General features: G+C 34.5%; 1 protein-coding gene across 6 annotated transcripts in view; it reads left to right on the forward strand.

The window, feature by feature from the left end:
- The window catches only part of LOC145664853 (prominin-like protein), a 253,296-nt gene that overhangs the window by 192,623 nt on the left and 34,620 nt on the right, over positions 1-26,053 (forward strand). For 3 of the 6 annotated variants that reach the window (XM_081731870.1, XM_081731872.1, XM_081731875.1), the window contains exons 14-16: positions 3,016-3,174; positions 10,086-10,207; positions 16,224-16,274. In XM_081731870.1, the coding sequence (XP_081587996.1) occupies positions 3,016-3,174; positions 10,086-10,207; positions 16,224-16,274 (332 nt within the window). The remainder of the gene's footprint in view (positions 1-3,015; positions 3,175-10,085; positions 10,208-16,223; positions 16,275-26,053) is intronic. The other 3 variants (XM_081731874.1, XM_081731871.1, XM_081731876.1) reach the window with 1 other exon arrangement.

Below are 26,053 nucleotides of genomic sequence, written 5' to 3' on the forward strand. Positions count from 1 at the left end.
TCAAAATATTTGACTTTTGAGCTGCATAAACATCTAGGTGAAAATATCTAGATATTCCTAATCTTTATTACGAGGGTCATCCAGAAAATAAATACCGTTTAGTTATACAAAATGTAAAACACAATATTTATTTGAAAAAACAATTCTGTTACGTACCGAACTTCCTTCACTTTTCTACATAATCACCTCCTACATTTGTCGTATCTGGTCACGAGCTTCAGAACTCCCATGTTATAGTCTTCTGCCGCCAGTTCATTAAGCCAGGTGATCACTGCATTCTCCAGCTCCTGTTTTGGATGGCTCGTCGTAGTTTTCTTAGTCTCACAATAACGATTTGCATTGATTGTAGTACCTTTTGGCATGAAATCCACCAAAAGAAACCTTTATGATCCCAATTTTGCGTGATGGGGGATGATGCCATTCAAGTGATTGGCACTTGCTCTCTGAGGTGATGTGAGAGCAAGTCTCATCACCAGTCACAATCCAATCAATGCGAGAGCGGTCTTTTGTTTGAACGCAGTGACCAGCTGTCGTAATGAACTGATGGCAGAAGAGTATAACATGGAAATTCTGAAACTCGTGAACAGAAACTGGAAATCTTTAAATGAAGGTGAGGGAAGTGTCAAGTACGTAACAGAATTGTTTTTTCCAAAAAAATATAGTGTGTTCTTCATTTTGTATAACTAAACGGTTTTTATTTTCTGGATGACCCTCGTGTAGACGTAAGATGCCTCGGTCTTCAGTCATGCTAATTGCTAAAGTTCACAGTCTGACTAATAGGTAACGCTTCTGCACTGTCTCCTACCTAACGTCAATAGATGTCGCTAGCATACAGGTAATTTTGCAGACACGCCTAAGGCTGGGAAGGGAGCAACTATTTTTTTTTTTTCTTTTTGTTGAAAATAATTTGTATTTAGAAATTATATTCTTTTTTACTGTATTATCGCGTACTGTGTATAATCCGCTTAATTTTCAAAAACAATCTGTAAATATTAGTTCTATTATATACCGTATTATCGCGATGTAAATTGCTTATTTTCCAAAATGAAATGTGTAATTGGGGGTCAGCTTTAAACACGTTTATGAAATAACTACATACTGCTAGCACAAAGGTTCACATCGATGTGCATAAGTAATCTATAGTACAAAATTGATTTTTTAATGGCAAGTCCAGCAACAAGCAACCGTCAATGTAATTTTATGAAAATTTGGGAAAGAAACAGACAGTGTCTGGAAGTGTATGAATAGTGCATGTAATAACATGGGTCACATGGGAAACATACATGTTTACACAAAAACGTGTGGTTTTACGTGAAAAATACCCGTTTTCATTTTTGATGAGCAGACAGTGTACAGAGGTGGATTGTACATTGCCTGTTATGTGTACACGTTCATGTCATGTTGAATATAAAAGTGTGGTATTTTTCAAAACATAGACTGAAATACACGTGTTTTAGGTAATGTACATGTGAAATACAGATATGACATTTCTTCCGGTGTAATTACTTCTCACCACGCACGGTACATTGTCTGTATTGACAACATATAAAGACAATGATCCCGGCAAATTTGTACAATGGTTAAAAGTATGACATTTGCATGTGTGGTATATAGCATATTCTCAAGGACACAAAAAGGTGTTCAATTTCCTATAAAGAGGAGTTGTAAAGATGCACTGAATATGGCCTGTAAGTATAACATAGAAAGGCATGTTCCCAGTAAATGAGTACAGAGGACAAAAGGTGCTGTATACATCATGTTTTCAAAGAGGGGAAAAGTTATTTCCATTCAGATCGTTTTTCTATTGAGAGGAATTACAAACATATGTATCAGGCAGGGGAAGGGCGAGACTGCTTGTATGCAAGAAACTTCTGTAATATACTTGATATGAATGAGATTTGAAGATATTTACATGCAAACTTCATTGTAGTCTAAAGGTTTTTTGTAAAATTTGATTCTATACTGCGACAATACTAATTGGTAACTGAGGACTGGAGCCGGCAGCCCTTCGACGCGCATGTTGAACATGTAATAAATAAATTAAAAAAAAAAAAAAAAATCATTGATATTTCAAGCGTATGTTATTTTTTCTTCTTTCATTTGGCGATGAAAGCATATGTGAGATGCAGTCGAAGAATGAATAACCACACAAGTACTATAGTTTATTGTTATTGCTTAGTTTGTTATAACAATTGATTAGTATTGGAATGCTTTTCTGAAGGATTATACTAATTAATGTAACAGATGATGTAACAGATGGATTAATGTAACAGATGGAATACAAAGTCTGCTAAATCAAAATAGGTATTTATTCTCATCCCTTAAAAATAAACAAGCTTTAGTTACAGTTAAAAAGGAGTCTACCATAAAACTAGTGGGACTTCTTATTGCCCAGCGAGAATTTTAATTTTGTTTGAAGGGACCTAGAAAATTTATAGAATTATATATCTTGGCCTTGTATCATGTAGAGAGAGGCAGTATATATATTTACCTTATTTATGAAAGGTATAACGAGAAGAAAAGTATGCGGATTGAAAAAGGAAAGAAAGGAAGATATGGAAAAAAAATGGCAAATTTTATTTGTCCAGTCTGTATTTGGAAGTCCTGAGAAGGAAATTCTGACACTTCATATTTTTTTATCCCTAAATAGGCCGTGACGTACAATAAAGGGTCCTAGAAATCTATGACTTAACATGAAAAATCAGTATGCCTATAAACAATTAATTCATTGAATTTTAATTGTTTTCCCCTTCTTTTTTAACTTACACTATGAACACTTCCGATAATACACTTCATCTCATAGGAAGGGGGAGAAAGGGGGAAAATAGTAAAAAAAAAAAAAAAAAAGTGTAGGAGGTGCCATGTTGAAATGTAATGTTAGTGATTGTACTAAATGTTTATGTATTATGTAGGAGGTAGCCGGTTGATAGGCTTATTATTTACATATACAATGATTATTACTTTAACAGCAAATAAAATATATGTTAATTTTGTTTTTCATTTCTTGTTTTTCAGCTTGCTCAAAAATTTGGAGACCAGTTCACATTACATATAGATCAATATATGTTCCGAGTGGTAAACCAAACCAAAGATACAGTTGGCAAATGTTGGCCAGTTAGTCAGGCATACAACGCAACTGTAATTGCTGTGTGCAATAAAGTTCTTGATCCATTCGTAAGTTCACACGTTTCCTTGAAGTTTTAACTGCTCTTTTTTCTCAGTAGAAAATGAGTTTGTTACTGTAAATATCTACCTATTTAATTTTTATAAAGATATTTGTATTTAAAAGAATATGTGATAGGTAGTGGTGGAAGAGAATGAATTGCTGAGTCATATTAATTAGATATTCTTCGTCGAATATTCATTTATTTCACTATATTTTCATTTCGCAGTTACTTTTAATTCATTTCCTATTATTTAATATTTTATTCTTGATCGTATTACTGTTTTATGGGACCTTGAATAAAGAGCTGAGAAAAAGACTCATAAAATGCTTCGTGTGGAGTATTGTACTATATTGGGGCAGAAGCATGGATATTACGCAAAAATGATCAAAAACGACTGGAAGCTTTCGAAGTATGGGTGTGAAGAAGAATGGAGACAATCAACTGGGTCGAGCGGAAAACGCATGTGTGTGTGTGTGTGTGTTAGAAATGGTGGGGGGGGGGAAGAAAAGAAAATTTTAGATATTATTAAGAAGAAGAGAAACTGGTTGGGACATTTGTGAGGAGGAATTGTATTATGAAGGACGTGCTTGTGAATATGGTGGCGAAAAGAGAGAAAGGGGCGAAGGAGACTACAATTAATGCAGGTTATGAAAACAGAAAAATCATACGTGAAGAGGAAGAGGTTAGCGGAGGACCGTAGAACATGGAAGCTTTCGGCTGCGGAAAGTCAGTTGCTAATAATGGCGGCGGCGGCGGCTGCTGCTGCTGCTGCTGATGATTATTATTATTATTATTTGTTTCTTAATCTCTTTGTACTGGACAAATGCCATGTGCGTGGATTTCTCGGGGTTCTTCTGTTTCCTCCGTTTCTCCATTCCACCATTTCATTCATTACCATCATCACAGTTTCCCTTAGCCCTAAGGTTAATTTTAAATACCAGTGTTCAGCGATTAATAGCTTGAATGTTGCTTCAAAGTAGAATTAAGTAATCAAAAAAACTTAAATACTAGGTTAGAATTTCGATCGGCTTTATCCAAATACTTACTACACAATACAAAATAAATAGTTAAATATTTGAGGACATTAATGGACAATGAGAACCTGACCATATGTCGAATAAAACCAAAATACTATAAGGTCTAAAGGAACAAACTACAAAGAAAATAAAAAAAAAAAAATAAAATAAAATAAAATAATAATTCTACATACGGTCTGATCCTGATTCTTCATAAATCCTCGGACATACAAACCCTTATTACACTTCACATGATTTCGCTTTATAATTTAATTTCCACTGCAACAAATATAGACACTAGAAAATATGAACTATCATGGTTGAATTACTATTGCCTTAATACAAGGAGATAAAGGTTACAGTAGTTAACGTGTACTCCCATAGATGGCAACACTATTCAAATTAATATTTTCAGATGACAACTAAAACTGGCATCTATAGCTACTAGTGGCAAATATTAAATGACTGTAAAGAGATGCCATATGTCCTTGCTTATTGATTTTTTTAAGAGGTATGTTTCAATGCATAATCGTGATACCTTAAACTAGAAATTTCATTTTATTTTTTCCTATCTAGTGACTACTTTCTTTCTCTAGTAATGTTCGTACTGACTAATCCATTTCACGAGTTTATTTGTCTCCACTTCTTTACTTTCAACCTCGCAAGAGCATCACGTCACCCAAGGAGCCATTATAATGTTAGGTCTGAGTTATTCAGTACCTTCTCTTTTATTTAATATTTCGATCACTTTATTTCTTTCTGCGATAATGTTTTTAACTAATTTTAGCTAAATAATTGTATGTTAAATTGTAGAAGTGAAAGGAATAAATAACTATTTTTTAATTAAAAGGAAAAGAAATAATTATAAAATAGTAGTCTTAGTGAATATACGAGGGAAAGTCAAAAAGTTCCCGAAATTATATTTTAGCTCTTGATTATCACAATAAAAGTATCATTTACTTAGTTACCTTCGAAACACACACACATTTGTTTCAGCTATCCTGCGATTGCTGGACACACCGGCGAAAGTTCTCTTTTGGTATCTTCTAAAGTTCAGCCGTCGCGTTCTGTTTGATTTCTTCTTTGACGGGTACCTTCAAGGCCTATTTTTAGCTTTGGGAAGAGCCAAATATTCCTTGGTGCTGAACTATTTTTAAGGCTATCAGAGTCTCTGAAGCCGATTTTCCCCCATTTGCACATGAACTTGATGGTTGAGCGTTGCTCGATCTGTGAAATTATGCCACGTGATCACTACACATTCCTCCGTTCAACTACATCGTATTCGTACACTGCCTGTTAAGGCGTGTTGACACTTGTTAGATTCATAAGTAGGCAACCTACAAGGACTTGTACTGTACAAGATTCATTGTGATGGCATCACAAATGCCAAAAGTACATCATTTCGGAAACTTTTTCATTCTCCCTCGTATATATACCGAGTGTGTTCCAAGAGTCACTTTAGGCTCGAACTTCGGAACTGACAAACCGACCGATTGTGATGTTTACTCCATAGGATGGTAATCCAAGCAGAGCAAACATTACAGTAGATAGTCATTAATCGAATTTTTCACCCGAGATTACAAAATAATAGCTTCTTTCACCGCTAACTACACCTAGGCGAAAATTCAAATATCAACCTTAAACTTATGAATATGACAAAATTTCAGCATCATTTAATCTGAAAAGCAACTTACAACGATAATTTGCTACCATTAATATATATTTCGTACCATGCACAACAAAGCGAATGAACATGAGGCAGCATTCTCGGGTCAGAATAACGCTAATGATACGCACAAATTGGAGATTATATTTAATATTAACCCTATACTTACATGTATTTACAAGTAAAGGATAATATTATAACAACAAATGATATTGATGTTTTTAAATTATGCAGATACAAACGGATGTGTTAACTATTACGTTTTATATGAGTTGTTTCAGCAGCGATGACAAAGTGAATCTTGTCCCAGTAGTTTCTTTGGCGCCGAATGATGGCTACCTCTCGCGTTTTCTCCTTGTTCTCGCTGCTCACGTGAGTCCCACCTACCATAGTGACGTAAGCACAAGCACGACTGTGATTGGCTGAAGTTGATTGCCAAGGCCACTGGCTGCTTCGTCTGTTCGTTGCTGATATACATCCGTTGCGAGGACGTACAACGATTATTTACACTATTTGTTTAAAGGTTGCAGACTTTTAAAATAAAAAGGATTAAATTGTCTGAGCCGGGTACACCAAAAATAATGCACAAATAAGTTTATGACACGATTTCCGAAGAAGAAAAAAAAAAAGTGCTCAAATCTCCTAAAGTAACATGATTAATTTTTGGGAGCTTGAATGGTAGAAAGTGACATTCAGTTGGAAGATTATTATTTGATTTAAAATATATTGCCAAAGATTATTTTTATCAAATCGTTCTATAAAGAAATGTTACTCAAAATGTGAGTCACGAATCAATAGATATACAAAGTCAGTCTTAGTTCTTAAATAACTTCTGAATTATTTATCTAAATGTGTTGATACCGTCCAAATTTTGGAACATATTTAATAAATAGACTTTTTTCTCTTTCTTTCCTTTGAAGTCATTTGAAATAAGTATTCCTCCTAACGTGACTTTTTATAACATACACGGGCTGTATAATTACTAGTAGATGCTTTAGGGTTCATATTTATACAAAATTGAAATCACCTTGCATCTGCAGTGCCTTACGGTTGTTATGGCTCGAGCAATCCTATCCAAGGCCCTAGTGCAGGTCGAAGTATAGGTGATTATGCAGCAGCAAATAAAATGTTTAGCAGTGGGTGCAAGGGAGTACAGTTTTATATGGCAGACTAGCCTTTGACTAGCTGGGTGCCCCCCCCCCCCCGTACGTTTGCTCGATCTACGGCCTCGTACTTCTAAAATCCACAATTCTACCGAATTTCAAGTTTCTTTTCGTATTTCAACTACCTAAGAGGTAAGATTTTGTATCCCAAGAAAACACCCATTTGAATAACATGCAGATTTTTCGTTTTCCCTTTAGACCCAGTAAAAACTAAAAATGTTCAGTTATGGCAACTTTCCTGTGGGTTACTCCCGGAAGGATAGTCATGCCAAATTTCATCATTGCCTAAACTTTCGGGGTATAGATGATGTCCCATGTACTGTAAATAATATGGGAAAGATTTTTCAGTTCCGCATAAACCACTCTAAAGTTGGAAATGTTTATTTTTACTGATTTACCTAGGTAACTCTAATGAAAGCGTATAAACATACCGAATTTCAAGCTTTTATTCAAATTCCAAGTACCGAAAATATGAGATTATAGGTTCAAAAAAGGTCAATTTAAATAACATGGAGAATTTCTTCATCTCCCCTTTACAACCGCAAAAAATTAAAAATATTCACTTTTCATAATTTTTCTGTGGGTTAGTTCCGAAAAGCTATAAAAATGCCAAATTTCAACTTTCCACGTCAACCGAAAGAACCTGTTATTTACCAGTTCATGTAGTTTTATATGTAGTTAGGATGTATTTTGTGATGATTTAAAATTCATTTGCCTAATGGTAAATGTTCACCGTGATAACATAAGGAACAATATACTGTAACGTGGTTGCGCATTGCCTTTATACCAGAAGGAAGTTATGCGGAACCTACGTAGTGTAAGTGCAGTGTGGTATGTTTTATGTCAACAGGAAATTATTTTATTAACATCACTTCTATATTTCAGCTGAATTGATTGGTTACACAGTTATAATAAAAGATAGATAATCGGAGATGAATTTTGTGTGGTTTTACTAGATAATTTTTGCTTCTACTTATTTTCTCTCAAGGTACAAGATCCTTTACATCTTACAATATTACAAGTAGTTCAAAGTAAGGTAAAGAAGACCCTAGTGTATTAGGCTATATTATGCGTAATGCTGCATATTGTTTGGCAGCAATAAAGTTTCATATTGCTCTTTGCTTTAGGCATAAGTAGATAACGTTCTGAGTAGCAAATAGTAAGTACGCAAGTTATTATAATAGTAGCACTTTTAAGCTTCTGAACAGTAAAGTATGTTACTGTAAATACGTAGTAACTAATTAAAAAAACAAAAAAAAATCCAGTGTAACAGGAAAGTTCAACTGGAAAAAGAAGGTGTCATTTAACTTCCGAACTAACAAATAAGGGTGTTTTTAAGTCCAGATTTAGTAATGGAACGACGTAAATAAACGTATCGATTTTTCAGTAGTTGGGTTTGCTTCTTCGTTAAACTGCAAATAATCGCTTTTTTTCTTCAGAGCAATTGGAAAGAATAAACTTGGAATTTAAAGAATTTCAGAAGCTAATTTACGGATATAGGATTATTTTCTTACCTAGTAATGACTACAATGTCTTCCTTTCAATTTCGTTGGTGCAGTCCTCTTGAGCCATTTACTATATTCGCTGTGCGTTATTCATTTTAACAACGTTATCAGAATCGTGTTACACATTGTCATAAGCAGCAAATTTCTCTCAAGCAAAGTTCACGTCGAATTTTTATAATCACAATCAGTTAATATGATAAAGTGGCAATTCTGTATATAAAATAAAACAAAATATTAAAAAAAAAAAAAAAAAAAAAAAAAAAAAAAAAAAAAAAAAAAAAAAAAAAAAAGCAGAATTACAGGAGCTCGAAAAACATGCATTATAATTAAGAAAGAATATGAAGAATATGTATCCTATATTTATATTTATCTTTTTTAACTAACTCACTCTATGGCTTAGGGAACCCGGAGGTTCAATGCTGCATTCACAAAAGTTCTCCATCGACTTCTATCCTTAACCAATTGGATTCAGTTTTTACTTGGCATTCCTATTTCTGCGAGATCCATCTTAATATTCTCCTCTCATCTGCGCTTAGATCTTCCTAAAGGTCGTTTTCCGATTAGAATTCCAGTTAGAACTTGTTCCTATTTTCTTCCATTCTGACTACATGGCCTGCCTACTGAACCTCCTAGATTTGTTGACCCTAACAATATTCGGTAAACGGTGTAAATTATGTAGTTCCTCGTTATGAAGTTCCTCTTGTTTCCGAATATTCGTCTCAGGATCTTGAGCTCCTTCGTGACTAAGCGGTTAGCGTGCGCGCCTTTGGGAGACCCGGGTTTGATGCCTGGCTGGAGCTCATGTGGTGCGGATTCCATGTTAATCAGAAGGTCCACGTCTCATATAGCCTCGCTGCTGAAAAGGACGCTAAACTAAAATCAACTCCAACTCAACTCGTTTCAGGATCTTATTCTCATACTTTCAGTCTACGTTCTTCCCTCAGAGTAAGCGACCATGCTTCACAACCATAGTAAACAACAAGCATGACTATCGTTTTATATATTTTAAGCTTCAAATTCCTCGATAGGATTCGCGACAGCAAAAGATTTTGAACTGAATAATAACACGGAGTTCCTGCTTTCAGTCGACATTTAATTTCCTAATGAATATGGTTTTGTTCTGTTAATATTGGTCCTAGTATTTGAAAGTATTCACTTCATCGAAATTATCTTAATCTTTTTTAACCCTTAAAATTTCAAAGCTCATCTTTCTTCAGTGCTCTGAAGAAGTTAAGAGACTAGTTCTGTAAAATTAAGAAATAAAGAAAAGAACGCAAGGTGTTAAATCTCTTTAGGTCCAACTTCAAACGTAGAGGGACTATGTAATGTGAAGTTTTGAGGATGACAAACGCAGAGTTTCTCTTGCTTTTAATGAGTTTGAGACCAGTAGATTGTATAAGGTTTGGATAAAACTGTTTGTAGTCTATCTGTAGTTTCAATTGTTCATATACTGTTAATGATTAACAAGTAGAGATGTATCTGTTGATAATGTGAGTTAATATTTTCTTATTAAAATCTTGTTTATATGAATACCAGTATCATAAAATGAATATTGTTTTCTTGCACAGAATGGTTTTTGGGCCAGCATCGGGTGGTGTTTAGTCCTGTTCATTCCTACAATATTTTTATCTGTAGCGTTGGCCAATTTGTACAGAAAATCTGACCCGTATCCAGGACCACTGGTTGAAAGGTAAGAATTTATTATTATTATTTTGCATTGGAATACAAACTGTTGCCCATAAGAGATTCAATTTTTAGATATTCCGAAGTGTAATTAAAATGAATTAGGAAGGAAGTATGATATGCATTTTTTATAAGTATATTGTGGTCAAAATTAATGTATAGTGCAGTTTCGTAGGTATTGATTAAAGAATTTTGCTAAGTGTTGTACTACTTTGAATGTTGTTCGTAGTATATGCATGTTTCTGTGTTTTGATATTAGACCGTATTCAGGGTGTTTCAAAACAACACCACCAACGTTTAGGAGGTGATTCCGAACACCAAGATAAGACAAAAAGAATAGACCAACCTTGGTGCACAAGTGCTTCCTTTCGAAGTTACAGGTTGCCGAAAACTTGAAAAAAAAAATGTACTTTAAAGGTCTGTAGCTCCAATATTATGGGACCTACCGTAGTCAGATCAAGAAGACTTCACTTAGGAACTAGTTTGTGTCCTATCTAAATATCCAAGTTTCAGAATCCTGCGGTACTTCCACAACAATTTTTATAGAGGCAGTTGGTGAGTACTTCAAATTGTATGCCCGTAGTCAAACTCCCTTATAAGAATTATTGCGTGAATACCTTAGGATTCTGAAATATGTAGTTTTGGATAGCCCACATATTAGTTCCTAAGTGATGTCTTGATCTGACTACGGTAGGTTCCATAATATTGGAGCTATGGGCCTTTAAAGTTCATTTTTTCATGGTTTCGGCAGCCCATAACTCCGAAAAGAAGCATTTGTGCACCCAGGGTGGTATATACTTTTTGTCTTATCTTGGTGTCAGGAATCACCTCCTAAACGTTGTCGGTGGTTTTGAAACACCCTGTATATTTGAATGTGTACCTAGAGGGTAGCAACAGTAATTTATAACGTAGTACTTGTTAGGTGTTATTATAATTAAACAATTTTTTTATAAAACTTTTCGTATGGGACTGAAAGTGGAAAAATAATAAGAAAAAGGTTAATGAAACTAGAAATAATGGGCCTTATGCAGAATCGTTCTGACGCGTGATTAGTGTCATACTAAAGGGTTCGACGAACATATGTTTGCTGTAGTAGTCAGGCCTTTAGTATAACGCTAATCATACATCAAAGCGACTCTGTATAAGGCGGAATATTTCAAAAGGATTAATTTTGTGAATCAGAGTATGATTAATTAATATACTCTTATTGACAATATTTAGATTTGTCGTGGAGTAATTCTAAAGTAACATTTGTGAATATTTGCTCCGGTACTTACAAATAATTATTAACAAATAGGGAAAGGTAATATTAATAAGTAATAACAATATTTTCAAGCAACAATATAAGATTTTGTATTTGTTTAAAAAAAATCATTAGTTTGATAAAATTATTGAAATATAAAATATGAAATATGATTTAACTAATCCACCAAAAAATGTGCGCTTTTGTTTGTAGGTGTTCATTACTCTGTGCGTAATGCTTAAAAAAATTTAATTTGTCTAAAAGGATAATAAATACATAGTTGAGCTTAAATTCGATTTAAACTTCTCGCTGAGCAAAACAGTACTTTTATTATAAAAATTACTAACCTGTAACAGTTTCGTCAACTATCCACTTGGCTTCATCAGACACCATCTGATGATACCGTAGTGTCTGATGAAGCCAAGCGAATAGTTGGCGAAACTGTTACAGGTTAGTAATTTTTATAATAAAAGTACTGTTTTGCTCAGCGAGTAGTTCAAATCAAATTTACGTCTATAAAAAGCAAAGCTTATACGATGGAAAATAATAGGTGAGGTGCTGTAACTAATTAATTTATCATTGTTGTATTGTAAATGAAGAAGGCAAAATAAAAGAACTGTATAATATATATGTAACAATGTTACCGATATGATTTATTAATATTTTTACTCATTATCTTTGTAAATTACTAAAACGTTAATAATACAATTAATATAAAAAAGTAATAATTTACTTAATATAAAAGGAACTGATTACTAATATAGAGAGAACTTTAAAAACTCTATCGTTGTATCTGTATAAAGAAACCAGAATAATACTAAAGAACCTGTGGTGAACTATGGCATTTGAAGTCCTAATGAGTCTTCTGTTGAAATAATGGATTATTATTATTATTAATATATATATATATATATATATATATATATATATATATATATATATATATATATATATATATATATATATATATATCGGTCCTGCGTATTGTATGTGTATGCTTTGACTTCGGTTAACAGTAGTTGGGCATGCCTGTCTGACAGAAAATGTAAGGTCAAATTATATATATATAAAACCAAATGGGTAGAGCAAAAAAATTGAGTTCCATATGCAAAAGCAGTGTGCTTCATGGATTTTGAAGGGATTAAAAGATCGGGTAATAAAGAAACAGGGGGGGGGGGGATTATGTGCACAAGAAACACTAGAATTCAGAAAGGGATAGGAGTAGGATTGAAACCAGATATTTATTTTAAAGAGTAGAGAGAGAATTTTAAGTAAATGAAATCGGGAGCAGTTTCATTCTGTAGGAAAAGCTCTGACACTATTTTTAGGTGATTTTAGTAATTATAGTGCAGTAAAACAGGGTTCCTACTAGTCAGAGAAATCAGGGAAAGCTCAGGGAAGATGGTGGAGGGAAACTCAGGAATAAAAACAGGGAATTTTTATAAAATATATTTTTTCTAACAATTTTTTGCGTGGTAATACCGTGTTCAAGGATCTGTGAGAAGTTTTAAGCTTTGTGCAATACTTTCCAATGGTAATGTCAGCGTTGAAAGCGGCTTCTCCGTAAACAAAAGCATTCTAATCCAATGCATGCTTGAGTAGACAATTATTAGACAACGCCAAGTACATGATGTTATCATGGAAGCTGATGGTGTTTAAGCAGTGAGAAGCAATATAAAAATGCTGAAATAACCTGCGAGGTTCTCATCACAGGTACAGTCAATATCTACAGCAGAAAAACGAAAAATTAAAGACTGCTGAGAAGAGGAAAAGAGAGAAAAAGCAACTTTTCCACAAAATGAAGAAATTAGAGAAAAAACGAAATAAGTAGTTTGCACAAGTCACAAATTTTAGCTGAATCAAAATGTGGATATTTTAGTGTAGCTTTGTCACTTTATTAATGAGCGTATAAGATATATATGTATGGAGTGTATGTTTCAGTGTCAGATGTTCGTAGATAATATAATAATTGCAGTTTTGAATAAGTAACATCCCTTTATTGAAACTGGATATAGATATTTTAAAAGAACTTTGTCATTAGTAAATGTATAGTATAAGAAGTATCATATCCTCAGAGTAATTACGTTTGTGGGTAGATATTAATGATCACAGTATGGGACGCTCCTCAGATTTTTATGGGAGGTAAGTGCAATGTACGTTTATGAGCAATTGATTACTTTGTCTCTCTAGAATAAATGTTCTCATACATAAATATTCACCGCTATTTATTCCTTATTTATGTGTCAAGGTCGTCCGACACCTGTCATGATAATCAGGGAATTTCCTGCCTAATGTCAGGGAGAATTCAGGGAAATAAATTTCTCCAGATCAGTAGGAACCCTGTAAAATGTATGTCCACTTAAGAAAAGGAGGAGAGAAGAGCAGTTGCTAATCTTCTTAATTTATTTATTTGGAGAAGTCGGTATTGGATCCGTAGTTAACTGGTAAAATCGCTCATTAAGGAGATTTATAGGTAGTCTGTTAGTACCATAAAATATTAAGCCAGTAGCCTTAAGTTTTATTGAAAAAAAAAAAAAAGAAAAAGAAAAGAAAGAAAAATGAAAGAAACTAAATAGATAATTAAAATAGAAAGGAGTTGTTAACTCTTTTACTGTAATACAATTTTATTTTGAAAAGAATGCATTAAACAAAAAATACCAATAATTCTAAATGGGAAATATTAAAAAGGCCATTTGTACTGTTAAGTTCAATCGAGAATGAAATATCATTGCTTTACACAGGTTCACTTCGTTTCTGCATGTTGACATCTGGATGTATTGGGGTTTATAGTTGATATATATACATACACTTTCTTCATTGTGTGAAGTATCCGGTTTGCACTGGTCATGTTATTGATACTCTTCCTTTAACACAATATAATTAAAAAAAAAAAAAAGTCATGTTTATTATTTATTTAAAGCAAATAGTTCACTTTTTTCTGTGTGTATGTATGTGTGTGTGTTTGTGTTTTAGTGGCGGAATATGAACTAGATTTGGGAGTCGTATGTGAAGGGAGACAAGGTATTTTGAAACAAAATTATAAGTAAACGGACTGCGAACAAAGTGTGGACTTCGTATTGTGAATGTGTGTACATGAGATTGACTAGCAGTGCTCGAAGTGGTATAGTGTACTCTTTAATCTGTTCAAATTAATGTTAGGTATACTTATTTACCAAGTTGGAGTAATAGAATAATGGTCATTCTGCATCAAAACACATTCGTTTCCACTTTCTGGAGACTTCGTCTAAAAATGGAAGTAGATCTATATATTTTAAAATGCTGTCAAACTTATTTACGGTGTGTAGATCTGCTTCCGATTTCAGACTAACTTCTAGGAAGTGGACAAGTTTTTCCAAAAAATTAAGGGCTGGTAAGAACCCACCATCCAAATGTAAAGAACTCTGAAATCTTTATCAGGCGTTCGTACCTGCAAGAAATGGCTCATGCTTTGTCTTAAAACGCCGAAGAAACAGCGGTTTAGCTATGTAATTGGACTAATATAAGCCAAAAATAGGTGGAAAACAAGGTTGGTGCATAGTCAGCGAAGATGTTCTGATGCAAAATGTCCATTATCACACTACTAATAGGCATTATTTTAGATTGCCTTTCTTGTGTCCGAATAGTAAAACGCGCGCGATTTCCTTGCTTTGATACGCAACGAAGAACTCAAAATTTCAGTGTTACTTCGGGATTTTGAAATTATTACAGAACTATTATAGTTAGGAGGTAAGAATCTTCACTGAAGGAGGAAGGGGAACAGCTTTGGTATTTAATACGCTGACCACATATAACCCAGTTATAGCGACAGGGAGAATACTTTAGTTCATACCTTGGGCTAAAGCAAAAAGTTTCAATTGATATTCGCTTATCGGCAAGAGATAGGGTGGAAAATTTCCGGACTGAGAATTTACAATAAAGTAGCTGCTTTGAGTGTTATATTGGGTGTTCTAAAAATGGCCCCTACAGATCAAACTTAAAGAGAAAATGTCATATAATGGTATACTTTCTGGGATCTCCACCGACACTACGGACAACCAAAATTTTGACGATGTGGCAGCATCGTAAATAAATTTTGGGCCATTGCATTGGTTTACGAATCTATGAAACAGCTACAGATTGCTAAAGGTATGATTTTTCTTGGAGCATGTAACTTATACTGATGTTAATAGATGGGGTTAGTATCAACATTTATTGGCTTTCGCTGCCGTCTGGCGAGAGTCCATGTAATTGCTTGGTGTATTTGCAAAGCAGTTCTAATAGTTCAAAATTTGTTTGCGATGTTCCCATATAGTCAGATTTTTGGTTGGCCCAGCGCCTGAAGAAGGATCCGAAGCTTTTACCATTATATTTCATTTTCGTTTTACTAAGACTTGTAGAATATTTTCTGTGGTCCGTGGATACCATTTTTAGAGCACTCGATATACAATTTAAATGTACGTAGCACAATATATATTTCGGAAAGGATACATTTCTAGTAGATGATGGACATTAGACTTAATAGGCCGTCCCGGTAGAATGATTTCTGGCCTCGAACCATTACTTTAAATACATTGAGGTAAAGCATAAAAACTTCCACTTCGAGCACTAGTGTAAAGTGTGTTTAGAAGTATGTACGAAGCTGCAGTCCAATAATTCGTTTACTATTAAACGTATAGTGAGAGTAATGATATTCTCAGTTACAAATTGGGTTTTAAAATAAAATATTGGGTGTAACAATTTATAGCCAAAACACCTTGTGCCTCCCTTCGTATTATTATAACCTTTATCTATCTGTTTCCAGCGAGTACTTGTATGACGCCTATGCAGATCGGGATAACATCCCTCTTGCCAAGTAAGTGTTTCGTAGCGTTTGGTGATTACCTTGGGAAAAACAGTTGGCAAACATCATCTCTATTGCTTTTCTCTTTTCACCTTATTTGAGTTTGGGTTTTTTCCTTTCCAGCTTTGTTCTATTTTTCCTGTACAACGGCTTTTATCCGTAGGTTGAATGTTTCTTTTCACACACTTGCAGTCAGTGGCATGCAGAACAACCACAAATAAGGTTTTCCAGCACCATTATTTAAAAAAAGTAATAAAAGAATTATTGTGCACATATAATATCCTTTTTTCACCTGTAGTAGCTTACATTGCTGTTAACGCAGATTTTTAAAAAAATATTCTTTCACTTTCGAAGTTCAATATGTGAGGTCAGTGACTTTTTTGTTTTTGAAACAATCCCTCTATCAGAGATCTGACTTCTTGACAGTACAATAAGTCAGTCTTTGTATCAGAAGACTATTATTAATTGACGTACAAATAAGGATATCGCACAGCCTTACCTGTTTCACTAGGCAGTTGCTTATAGAGTACTTTCAGTACCAAATTTCTTTTCCCATTATTATTATTATTATTATTATTATTATTATTATTATTATTATTATTATTATTATGATGATGATGATGATGATGATGATGATGATGATGATGATGATGATGATGATGATGATGATGATGATGATGATGATGATGATGATGATGATGATGATGATGATGATGATGATGATGATGATGATGATGATGATGATGATGATGATGATGATGATGATGATGATGATGATGATGATGATGATGATGATGATGATGATGATGATGATGATGATGATGATGATGATGATGATGATGATGATGATGATGATGATGATGATGATGATGATGATGATGATGATGATGATGATGATGATGATGATGATGATGATGATGATGATGATGATGATGATGATGATGATGATGATGATGATGATGATGATGATGATGATGATGATGATAATAATAATAATAATAGTTGTTTAACGTCCCAGGATTATACCCCGCGGCTATGGAAGAGGATGATAATGAGATGTATAACAATGATGAAATGAAGTAAGAGGAGGAAACGAAAACGCCCCGAGAAAACCGACACAGACGGTGTTTATTTACCGCAAAGGTAATCGGCGCGGGCTGGGATCGAACCAGGGACCTAACATTCTAGAGTTAGGCGCTCTACTACCATTGAACAACCGCGAGACCTATTGTTTCGAATGTTAGTTAGAAAATGATGACGTTCGAATGGAAACTTAGGTAACAATTTCCATCCCATTCCTTAGCATTAAAGAGCTCCTTCGTGGCTAAGCGGTTAGCGTACGCGCCTTTCGCGAGGACGACCCGGGTTCAATTCCCGGCGCAAGCTCATGTGGTTCGGATTCCACGTTAATCACGTAGGTCCACGTCTCATATAGCCTCGCTGCTGAACGGGACGTTAAACTCAAAATCAACTCCGAATGTACGAATGTTAATTATTCCAGTGTAAATTAGGGTAGCAAACTTAATTGGATTTTCAAGTCTGCGTTGTAATTCTTGTGTTTAAAACCTTCATATGACAACAGATCCCTAAGCGTTTACACCCAAAATAATTTCAAAAATAATAAAACCTTACGTTATAACAATGGTGATGAATTGATCGAGAAAATGAATGAACTTAACGTTTCTATCAGCACCGAGGCTATATGAGAGGGGGGACCTTTTTCTTAAAGTGGGGTCAGAACCATTACTTGGGTTTGTATGCGAGATAAGTGCGCTAACCTGGGATCAAACCTGGCACTACTTCACATAAAGCACTCGCTTTAGCCACTTAGCGTGTGCCAGGTTTTTCTTTCTTCTTTCTTGTAATTCATAATTTTGAAAAATCAGTACTCGTGGAGTTAAGTTATCTAGTATTTATAAAATACTATTAAATAAGCAAATAGTTTCAGATCATTTGTAACATTGATCACAATGATTTCATTCTGAAGTCCTATTTTCTTCTTCATAAAATTTATTAGTACAGCCCGCGCGCCACGAGAAAATCTGTGACGTAGTTGTATCATATGTTCTTCAGCTGTCAATTTCACTGGTACGAGAGAGGCCGTTTCATTCTGGAACAAGACATCGTGTGATGAACTGGTCTGGTAAAACAGCAGATTCAAGGTTGTCACGTATGAACAATTGTTAAGATTTGAAAAAAATAAACCTAATAACTTAGCATATGGATATGGTATTACATTTTACGACATCAATAACAAAAACACAAACAAGAATAACAGTACTGAAACAGACAGAAGCACTAAAATGAATTAACAATTTCCTGCGGCAATAAACGAATACTAAATTTCTAATAGCGTGGTCCTCTCTAAACCTTCCTAACAGCCTGCCATCGTTCTGCTCAAGCTTGCCATTGTTGGAAATGACAACGATGAATTTTAATGTACTGAATTATTTATTTTTTCAACAACAATTTGTTTCAACTACTATACTCATTTACTTCAATTATCGTCATTTCTGAATTATATTAATACAGAAAACTGTACAGAAAAAGCAATAGCTTGTGATTTGAATTTACAGTTTCGGTTCCCGATTTACAATTTCCTCGTGAAAATGTTCGAAAGTAAATGTAGCCTACTGTAAATTCATTGCACCATGTTGGCAACCCTTAATACATCATCCTTTCCTCACGGAAAGGCCAAGCATAAATCATTTTCCATTTTCCATAAATTCAGTGCACCCACAGTTATATACTCTACGAAAAAACTTTAAAAATAATTATAAGTTTATATATTAACATTTTGTACATCTGGCTTACTTTCTAAATTTTTAATGTTGTTCATTGTCTTAAAATTATTAGCTAAAATTATAAAAAAGTGAAGGCGAGCTTGAAGAACATTAAAGGAAACGAGCGAACTTACTATGAGACTAAGTACATTATAAAATTATTCACTAATCTTATAAAAAGTGGACGAGAGCATAGCAAAGATCCTTAAAGAAAGCGAATGAACTTACCATGCCCACTAAGTACATCCCCCCCCCCCCTCATTTCAGTTGATTCGTATAGCGGTGTTCACGTCTATTTGTGTTGAAAGCATTTGTGTGTTTTGCTTGTTCAAAGTTCAGCGTTCTTTTTCAGTAGCAAGGCCATATATAAAACGTGGACCTACAGCTAAACATAGAATTCGAATCACTGGGGAACGAAATACGTATGATTCGAGTTTCCGCTAAAGCTGTAAGTCCATATTTCATGTACCCTTGCTTCTGAAAAGGGACATTTGAAAGCTGTGTGTACCCTCCCCAAAAACATAGAAACTTAAAAAAGTGTGGAAGTTATCTCATATAACGCTACTTTCGTTGATTTTGGTTGTGAAATATTCACTGGCTGCCACTGCTTCAGGTAGATTGTATTAATCCACTAACATATTTTGTTCGTAGAACGTATATGGGTGATAATGGCTTTTGTTTTCTCATTTCAGTGTACTTTAAGCTTACTGCCAAATTCACAGTTCACTTCTAAAAATTATATTTAACACAGCCAATGTAAATTATGTACCATAAACCTTATCTAGTATTGTAATTTTGTGAATATTTAAGTAATATACAGTCTTCGAGAAACAATGGTGGGGTTTCGTGGGGTTGCTGTAATGGTGTTTGGGTGGTTGAATGATACATTGTTTTGTTTGGCAATTCAAATAGTTTATTTACTACAAAAAGAAATGCAGTACTATCAGAATCCATTACAGTGTGAGAGAAAAATGAAGTGCGTTTGTTTGTTAGTATGTTTGTGTGTGCGCACCATTAATAGTATGGCACATTCCAAACAATAGTAAATTTTACACCAAATCCTGTCAAGTATCTCTGACGTAACAGTGCCAGTAGCCTCGTTGATTATTGCTTTCAGATGGTTCACTTAAATTTTAACACGGTACACAGTGTCTTTGATTCTTACAATAAACTTAACTGATATGCAAACGCAATTTAGCATGTTTTTGTGCACAAGGGGATTCTGTTGGAACTTCATTTGTTTTTGTGCTGAATAAATGGTCAAACAGAACGTTGCATCATTCGAGCAGCCAGATCCCATAACTTCTTCACAGTAGCTTCACGAAACCTTACAATTCTTTCTCGAAAACCTTGTATTCGAGTCAATAATTTTTCCTGCTTTTTATTTTATTTTATTTTATTTTATTTTATTTTATTTTATTTTTTTATTATTTTATTTTATTTTATTTTATTTTATTTTATTTTATTTTATTTTATTTTATTTTATTTTAATTTATTTTAATTTATTTTATTTTAATTTAATTTAATTTAATTTATTTTAATTTAATTTAATTTAATTTAATTTATTTTAATTTATTTTAATTTAGCTTTGCGTTTATATTCCCACCTGTAAGTGAAGTACAATGTAGTTAGATATTTTTATAATTAGGTTATTTAATGCAGGTTCTTTGTACCGGACATCGGATACTGCGATATCGCATAGCTTAGAAGAGTTCGTAAATGTTCCGTACGGTACATTCGGATAATGGAGTAAGCGATGAGCATATTCATTAGAGGAGATTATGATGGTGATTAGTTTTACATCGAATGTAGCACTAATGCATCAGCTACTCCACTCAGCCATTCTTGGAAAGAACTTTTTAAGTTAAAGGAAAGTTCTAATGCAAAGCCGGAGCACTAATTTGTTGTATTATTAACACATGATTCAAGAAGTCCCGGGAATAACCCACAGATGGCGTTAGTAATATCAACTCGACTTCGTTTTTCGAAAGAACTAACCTTCAAATGACACACGTCTGATTTTCACGTCAATCGGACCATAAACAGCAAAACTACTGTGGTGAAAGTGACGCTACTTGTGCATTTGTGGAAATAATGGACAAAAACGAATTTCGTGTATTGATAAAGCATTGCTATTTAATAGGGTAAAAAATACCGTGCAAGCTCAGCAATGGATTGAAAAAATGTTATCCAGACTCTGCTCCGTCAAAAACAACCATTTGCCGGTAGTATGCTGATTTTAAGCGCGGTCGCACGGATACAAATGATGCGGAACGCTCGAGCAGGCCAAATGAAGCAGTCACTCCGGAAAATGTGAAACAGATTTTGAAAATCGTGATGGATGACCGTAAAGTGAAAGTTCGTGAGATTGCTGAGATGGTAAACATATCAACTGGAAGTGTGTGTACGATTTTACACGAAAAGTTGGGCATTAAAAAAATCTTTTTCAAATGGGTGCCGCGTTTGCTCACAATGCGCCGTGCCACAAGTCGATGAAAACAATGGCCAAATTGAACGAGTTGGGCTTCAATATGCTTCCCCCACCCACCATACTCTCCAGATCTAGTCCCCAGCGACTATTGGCTGTTTGCTGATCTCAAGAAGATGCTCCAGGTAAAAAGATTTGGCTCGAATGAGGAAGTCATCGCTGCAACTGAAGCTTATTTTGAGGACAAGGACAAAATCGTTTTACAAGCATGGTATCGAGAAGTTAGAAAAACGTTGGAATGATTATATAGCTCGGTGATTACGTTGATGAATAAAAATGAATTTTGCGAAACAAATGTCGTTTTCTTAGTTAGTCCCGGGACTTATTGCACGATGTGTTAAATTAAATAAAATAAAAAAAAAAAAAAAAAAAAGAAAGAAATACTTGTACCTAAACAATTTGTTAATGCCATATGCGACGGAACGTACTGTTTAAAGTGGAATTCGAACCATTACTCGGGTTTGTACCGGAAATCGAATTCCGCGCTACGTTTACAGAAAATACCGCCCCATGTTAAAATTTAGTCTTCATAACTATTTTCTATTTAGAAAGATTTATAAAATATAGTGTTATGTGTCTTTGAGGTTGGGAGTCATTTCATAATTGAATCTCCCGTTTTATGGCGTAATAAAAGATAGACAATGAAGTTGCGTATTGACAAAAAGTATCTGAAAGACTGACCATTTAATGATACTAGATTGATAGAGTCCAAGTTTTATCCCTTCTTTTTTCGTTATTTAAAAAGTAAGTAAGTAAATAAATAAATAAAAGAAGTTCGGAACACGTCTTAAGATATTTGCAGAAATCGCCTAGTTTTCTTTGTTTGTGTAGTGCCGGACTGGCCACATTGGCTACTTGGCTATTGCCAAGGGCCCCCGCAGGGATCACGAGGCGCAGGACCTGTAGGCCTTGGTTGATTTTTTGCGATCGCAAATGCTTTCTTGAGTCATCCTACCAAAACGATTGCGGAAGCCTAATTTCTTCTCCGAAAGAAATTTTCTGTGGTCTCCCTTTGCTCATATCAGTACGGGCCCGTGAGCCAGTAAAAGTTTGATCTGTTTTGTACTGCATATTTATTCAATACAGAAAATATGATCTTGTCATTTATCATGTTTTGCAACTGACGTGTTAAGTTTATATAATATGGGTGGGGTCTTTAACAGAATGTCTATCGGTCCCGAAAATCATGAATGTCACAAAAAAAGTCACGAAATTCGAAAATGGCCATGGAAGCCAAGAAAAAGTCACGAAAGTTAGCTTTTGGATCATGATCTTTTTTTATCTGTACAAATATGAGTACAGACTGGAAAATTTTGTTTTTATAAAATGTCAAAATTCACCATCAAAAATGCTCATGATTGGCTCTTAGATGCTATCAAATCGGAAGCAAAGAACGCTTCTATCGCATGAAAATTCGGCCTAATTCGCATCCAAGTTTCTCTTGAGAATATTAAAAAATCGTATGGTCTGAGAAAGAAAAGATCACGAAAAAGTCACGAAATTTCATTTTGAATTTTAGTAGACACCCTGTTTTAGCACCCGCGCCAAAGGCCCCTCAACTTGGGCAGTCCGACACTGGTGTACAGTAAGAACTTTTTTCTTTGACAGTTAGTTATCGAAAAAACGGTAAGATGTAGCCTTTTCTCTCTCCAAATCCACTGTTAACAAACACTAATTAACCTGTTATTAACATAATGGTGGGTAGGTAGTGTTTTAAGAATATATGTGCATGTGGGAACTAACAGCAATACGTAAACAAAAGTAGTTATTTAAAGATACCGTAATGCCATTATTTTTAATAACCGCTAACTACATGTGCACTCCCTTGTAGCTTTGTAGAATACGCAGCGCATCTTAATTCCCCTCACTTAAGCTAATGGACGTAGATATTATTACTTATTGATGTATAGAGGATATTAACTGGATCATTTTAAACAAGTTCTCAACTTACAAAATAATTAAGATTTGAGATGTAATCAATAAATTGAATCGCTCAGAGCTTTAAGAAGTGTTGGCCATAGATTTCTCCAGCTGTATATTTTTACGTAAACGAGATTTTGTTTAGTTGGTATTTGTATGTTTAAAAAAATGTATAAACTCACTGAATCGGACGAATTCATGTGGTTACATGCACTGAGAAAAGTAGTAATTCTAATTGACTTCTAAGTCAAGACTTTATATAAAGACACAGTAATAGCCGTAATTATTTTATGTGTAATTTGTATCTAAAGTTCTATCCAGTTAGTTTCATCTAATAGACTTAATTGAAACTGAGAGAGTAAACTTTCGGGTGGTGCTTTACAAATTATTACCGAAAATCCCGGAAAAACAGAAGTTGGAGACTTGGGGCAGATCTTGTCAGAAATATTTCAGAAAAGATAAAACTGACAAACGCTTAAGATATGCGAACTAGTGATGGCAGAAAGTATTGGCTAGTGAAGCCAGTTTTGAGTTTTTAAAATAAAAATATTCAAATGTAACTTTTGTTGAAATTAATAGATAAAGGGCATTACCAAAATTGCGGAAATTAAGAGTTGCTGGTGCGTACAAAACAAAACGACTATATAAACCAAATCGAAAGTTAACTTCCGTGTTTCGTCACGCGAAACCGATGTATTCTTATTATTTTTTTTCCTTCGTCGTATGTACTAGACCGATTCTCGTATAATACTTGTAACAGGCCCGCAAACAAAGGGGAGGCTAAGGGAGATTCAGACCTCAATACAAAAGATACAAAAAACACAATTTAGATATTTGTAAGAGAATGTTTAATAACTTCCCCCCCCCCCCCCCTAACATATTCATGCCTTCACCCCAAACCTCTGTGGCTGGTTTCGGGCCTGACTTGTAATAAAATATCTGATTCCTTCCGGGACGTCATTTTCAATTACAAATCATAACATTTTCAGTATACCGTAGCTTTCGAGGCTATTATAAATATTGTATTAGTAAGTTGCGTGTTAACTGTTGCGTTCGCTGACACACAAGACGCGCCCATGCTTTCTTAATAATAATAATAATAATAATAATAATAATAATAATAATAATAATAATAATAATAATAATAATAATAATAATAATTAAAAAAACTGAAATGCCTCTTATATACGACGATATAGACTTGCTTCAATAAGTTTCCCCGATTCTGTCTTTGTTCCTTCCTTACAGTGTCTAATAGTATTCCGATTACATAAAGGTCAGTGATTCAGTTAACCCAGTTTGGATATAATTGCTGTATTTACAGTTTTACAGTATGAATGCTTTTTTCCGAACGTAAATGTACAATAGACATTCCTAGGACATAAAATTTTAAAGGTAAATCACCTCTTTAGTTTTAAAATTTTGATAATACGCAGTTTTAAAAAAGCACCCTCTTAGTACTTTCGCCCCGAAACACTAATCCCCTTCAAAGTAGTCACCTGGGTAATGCACACACTTTTCCCAACTCTCCTGCCATTGTTGGAAACACTTTTGGACAATGGTCACGTCTCATATAGCCTCGCTGCTGAAAAGGGACGTTAAACTCAAAATCAACTCAACTTCTGGACAATGGCGCTCATCAGGGGGGGCAAGATGGGGCGCTACCCCTCCCCCTTCCCAGAGGAAATTGTACTTCAGAATATCGAAAACCCAACAGAATTTTTACATTAATTACAGCAATATTTGAACGTATATTTGAAACGTCGCTTATACTTGCCCCCCCTTGGAAACCACAACATGGGCGCCCTTGCTTCTGGAACGCAATTTTAGGAATGGTGAGCAACCGTGTCGTCGCATTCCGCACGATATCTTTTCTTCGAGTCAAACCTGGTCTCTCTTAGTGGCAATTTTCAACTTCGGAAATAACCAAAAGTCACATGCAGTCATGTCGGGTGAGTAGGGAACCTGATGACACAGGAATGTTGTGTTTGGCGATGAAAGCCTGAGTTAAATTTTGCGGACACTCTCCTCATGCCCAAATTCTCGTTCAAAATTGCATGTACCGATCAGATTGAATGTTTTCCCGCTCGGTTATCGCCAAAATTTGATGCAATATCGCTGCTCAGGTTTTCTATCATTTTACAAAAAAAAAAAAAAAAAAAAAAAAAAACTGTGCATGAGTGTCCTCCCCTCTACATCTACACTGAAGGAAGTCTCCCGCGCTTCATTAGTTTACTCGGGAAAAAAATAAGGGTCACTACTTTTTGAACACACCTCGTATTATTGTTAATAATAATACGAATCTACCGAGACCTTCTCTGAATCACTCAGTAGCTTGCAATGGAAAGCATGATAGCTGTGATACAACGCTCAACACTGGTGCGAAGGATCCTTGCTTCGGTCCTAGAGTGCGTGAATTCGTCCATAGATTTTCTCGGGATTCTCCTGTCTCGTCCAAGTAATTCCGCGAATATTCATAATAGTAATTTGTTTGCACTTATTATCGGTCTTTATTTAATTGATTAATTAAGTAATTTATTTATTTATTTATTTATTTATTTATTTATTTATTTATTTATTCTAGAGGGTATAATCAGACC

This window comes from Thermobia domestica, chromosome 11 (assembly GCF_964235325.1).
Source record: "Thermobia domestica chromosome 11, izTheDome1.hap1.1, whole genome shotgun sequence".
Taxonomy (NCBI): domain Eukaryota; kingdom Metazoa; phylum Arthropoda; class Insecta; order Zygentoma; family Lepismatidae; genus Thermobia; species Thermobia domestica.